The following is a 4,812-nucleotide window of genomic DNA, read 5'->3' on the forward strand; positions in this document are numbered from 1 at the left end:
CTTTTTCCTTTGGATCCTTTGCTTTATTGTTTTAAGGTACATACATCTTAACCAAAGTGAGGAATAGTTCGTTTAATATTGCACTCTTGTGCTAATATAATTATATAAAGAAATCCATGCCATATACTAATATATTTATATAAAAAAAAAAGATGTATATTGTTGCTCTCTTGACTTTTGCTTGGATTCATTTTGTTGTCTCTCTTTCGATGCTATTATCAATTTATTAGTACAAATAAAGCAATTCATGTTAATGAGTTTCCAACCTCAGGGGGATACTAAAAATCGAGGGAGGTGACTGAGGATGAGAAACTGACTATTGGTGGCTTGGATGTGGTGGTTTTTGTTTGGATATTTGAGTTTAGATTTAAAATATTATTGACATCTGGTAGTGGCTTTACGAGCATTACCTAAGAGCGCGCACTTCTATACTGTTCATTCAAGCTTCTTAAAAATCTTAAGTGTGCTTGTTTCTAATACTCTCTAACCACTCTAAACCTGCATGAACAAGGATCCTTTTGCAACTCTTAAACTTTGTAAAAAACTCTTAACAAATAAATCTCCTTACTTGGATACAAGCAATTCTTCCTCCAACTTAGCTATCCTAAACAAATCACCTTGGTAGAACCTGTGTCTAAGATCCCTCCAAAGAGCTGAGGCAACATTGCACCACCTAACACTATGCAGAATTTCAGAACTCAATGAAGCATATTAAGTCAAGGAAGTGTTGCATCAGGGTTCAAACATTTCATCACCTGTAACAGGTTTGTTCGCCAATTCATCAATAAAAATCGTCTTGTTCTTCAATTTAACAAATAACCATGCAAATCTTGCCCATGTGTGATAGTTCTAAGTGGAAAAGGTGTTAAAGATATACTTGGATTTTTGCTTGGATGCAGAAAGTAGGGACTGTTGGGATCTTGGAGTGGACTAACTTCGATATTAAGGCTTGAGCTTGAATGTTCATCAACTAACTACTCATCAAACACACTACTGCTAAGACGATATGATTTTGTGAATTCGTTAGAGAAGCTAGATTTTTCATATTTACATTTGAAGGTATCTTCATTAATGGATACTTCTCTAAACTCGTTACACTCACGACTCAACCTTGCGATTGATGAATGACTACACAAGGTCTTAATAATCGCTCTTTCTCTTCTCCATCCTCACCGCACCATGACAAATTCTTCTTAACTCGTACAGAATTTGGAGCTCGAGCAAAGAAGCAGCAAGTGAAGTTAGAGAATGTGAAATTAGCTTTGATTGAGATCAGACATGTTGTAGAGTGTTGTTTATATACAAGCTAAATCTTACTCTTACATCTAACTATAGTTTACAAACTCCAACTAACCATGGTAATTAATTTAACAAATTGAAAGTAGGGGAACTCTTTGACACCTATAGAAATTGTGTCTAGTTTGCCTAAATTCTAGGCGTGAAATTTAAGCACCATAAAAGATATCTTAAGAGCAAGCTGAGAATCAGTTATATTAACCAACAATGGTTGAGAAAGAAGACTAGGCTAGAGTAATCCTACTACTTGCAAGCGAGAGGACCATTACAGCTTGTTCCTTATCATATGAAAGATGAATTGGAAATCCCCTTTAGTCACCCTATCATGAAGGATAGGGGTTCGAAGTATCTTCCCATATTTATTATAAATTTCCTATTTCCTATTTCCTAGTATGGTGAACCTTGTTAGAGAAGAAAATGCTGAATTTCACACATATAAGTTACGAAGAAATTAAATATAAGCTTAGTAGTGGGATGGTTCCTCCATTAGGTGAGGAAAGTTCAGAAACATCTCATTTTCTTGATCAAGCATGGCTTCTACAAACGAAGTTTCATAGGAAGATGATGACGACGAGAGCTGAAAGTCATTGCTTATTGCTTCATGTTGTGACCTTGCTTCTTTGTTGTTCCAACTTTGTCGGGACACATTCTCAATTCGGCATACAAGTAACTCCTTTGACAAGAAACCAGCCTTCACCATTTCTTGATCATTGTTATCGGCAGTTGGCACAAAGGCGTCTTCTAGAAGGAAGTCATTCCAACGGAAATGTGATGCCACCGGCGAGGCGTCTTGGTCTGGAGTGGAACAACTTGAAGAAGACGAAGATGTAATGGTCTCATTCTCAGTCATTATGCCACAATCTGTTGAACCTATCACCGTTGGCATCATTGTAAGATCCGTTAAGGAGTTAAATGAAAGATTAGTCTTATCAGTAATTGGTTCCATTTGCAGGGTTTGTTGTTGGCTATTATTATTATTGGTGATTCTAGATATAACCCCCTGTGGTTTCAGGGTTTGGTATGGCTCTGAATTTAAGAGAATTGAACTTCTTTTTAAGTCTTTGTTGTTGATAAAGCTAGTTTGGTTAGTTGGTTTTTGGCTATGAGAACCCTCAATGTTTCCATAATCAGCAATTAGCTTTGAGAATGGCTTATGAGTAACAGGGTCTATTCCCATTTGAGAGAGCTTCTTTTTCAACTTTGTGTTCCAGTAGTTCTTCACATCATTGTCTGTTCTCCCAGGGAGTTGCTGGGCTATTATGAACCACCTGTGATACATTAACAAGACACGTAGACAACTACATTAATAATTATACAAAACTAAGGTGCAGTTTTATATCTTTATACTAGGAGGGAAATATGTGTGATAATACAGTGATTGCTCCAATGCAGAGTGTAGAAACATAAAATGAGAGAAAAATTAATGTGGGTTTTCATTATATTTATCTTATATGTATATGGGACCAACATGTTTTTTAGTGTTCTTCAATGGAATACTACTGCTCCTCTCCCAAGATATAGACAATACTGCTGGTGATCAACACTATAAATGGGGCAAAATAAGCATTTGATGTAAATACTAGCCGCCAGTGTAAATACATGGAGGGATGTTGGCGTTTTCTTACAACTTAGTGCACCCAAACACCCAAAACTTGTTGGGTGGGCCAAATACGAAGACATGATCTATTTAACATTATGTATGAGTATGACACAAAGTGGTAACATATAGAACAATAAAATACCAATCAAGATTAACAAGAGATTGGCTTAAGCTAGAAGGTTACTTGACCATAACCTATGGACATTTTTTATTTATTTATTGTGTTTCTATATGGAATACATTTTGGAACGACACACATCATATTCGTTCGACACGTGTTTTTTTTGTGTCCAACCGTTTCTTAATAAAAAAATAATTTTTTTGGCCAAACACGTTTAAACACACTTAAATATCATCACATGTCAGCTTGTCCAGTTTTATTTTTAATATATATTCTTAAAATAAGTTTAGAAATTAATATCAATAAAATACTAAAATATTATTATAATTTATCTAAAAATATTTTATATTTATATATATGTCGTGTCTCGATATTTTAAATTCGCTTGTCTGCGTATCTAGTATCGTGTCATATTCTGATTTTGTATCAGTATCATGCATCATACACGGTAACAAAGTTTTAACCGAATAGAAATTAGATCTCAATGCTTTTCCTTTTTTTCATATATAGAAATCAGATCTCAATTCCTTTTCTTTTCTTTTATATATTCAACAAGATAACACGAAAAATAGTATATATATTATAAATGAGTTCACAAAATAATCAACTAGCTAAAGCAAGACTTATATATAGAAGAATGATTAACCAACAATATTCACCTGCTTCCTATGGCTGCGTGAAGCTTAATGATTAGATCTTCTTCCTGGGATGTAAACGTGTCTTGCTTAAGATCAGGTCTGAGATAATTAGTCCACCGGAACCTGCAACTCTTTCCACACCTCTTGAGCCCTGCGTCAATAATGGCCCCAAATGCAACACATATAATTAAGAAGATTTCAAATCTCAGCAATATATTCTACAAAAACATTTGCATATTAGAAAATTGATTTTGCAACCATAGTCAATTAAAAATAAGGGTATTATTATTATAATCGATTTGACATTACAGTTAATTGTGAAGTTTTGTTCTATATAATTCATTTTAGACAATCCTACGGGAGTTCCAAAACACGCATCTGGTAAACTATCGATTAATAATTATATGTTGTTCATTAGATAAGCATCCTTTCGCATCCAACAAATTAAATAAAATGAAAAAAAAAATGTTACTAGCCATTACAAGAAATCACATGTTCATTGGAACTTATTACCAAGAACAACAATAATTCTAATTGACTCATTAAAATTTGCAGAAAAGGTTCTCTTCAAACCATAATTTTTTGCATTTCCAAAATTCGAATTAGGAAAATGATGAGAACTTACTACCATGATAAACCAAATCCCACACTGCTATGTTATTAATTACTATTAGTCTATTAAACAGTCAATAAATCTCGTTGACAAATAGTGAATTCAACATTACTAGTGAAGGCCAGGTAGAAATAATAAAATTAATTCCATTAACTAGAATTCTTAAAACAATGCTAACCCGCTTTTTTTGGGACAGAAGTCCAGTTACTAGGTCCATGCTTTGACACAAATGCAACTATCTTTGCATCTTCTTCTGGACTCCAAACACCCCTTTTGACACTAATTTTGTCATAGCCCTGAGACCTCACCATTTCTTTTTTATTTCCCTATTAATCCAAAGTCACAGGGGATTCAAAGCAACGCCTAAGAATTGCATATGAAAGGAAAAAAAGAAAAGAAAAGAAAATAGGAAGTGTAAGATAAGCACATAAACAAGTAAACAACAAGTATGCTAATTATTATGTGGCTTCAAGTAATAACTTTGTTCTTCAAGACACTCTTTGCAATGAAAGATAGTATAGGACGAGATGGGTTTAAAAGTATA

At 34.0% G+C, this 4,812-nt stretch overlaps 1 protein-coding gene across 1 annotated transcript; it reads right to left on the reverse strand.

Moving 5' to 3' along the window:
* Positions 1-267: 267 nt before the first annotated feature.
* Positions 268-4,579, reverse strand: LOC107490945 (transcription factor MYB35-like). Its single transcript, XM_016111741.3, has 4 exons — positions 4,447-4,579; positions 3,677-3,806; positions 2,432-2,564; positions 268-336 (listed from the first exon to the last, which is right to left on the reverse strand). Exons 1-4 carry the CDS (start codon positions 4,577-4,579, stop codon positions 268-270), a joined length of 465 nt encoding a protein of 154 aa, XP_015967227.2.
* Positions 4,580-4,812: the final 233 nt, after the last annotated feature.

This window comes from Arachis duranensis, chromosome 5 (assembly GCF_000817695.3).
Source record: "Arachis duranensis cultivar V14167 chromosome 5, aradu.V14167.gnm2.J7QH, whole genome shotgun sequence".
Classification (NCBI taxonomy): domain Eukaryota; kingdom Viridiplantae; phylum Streptophyta; class Magnoliopsida; order Fabales; family Fabaceae; genus Arachis; species Arachis duranensis.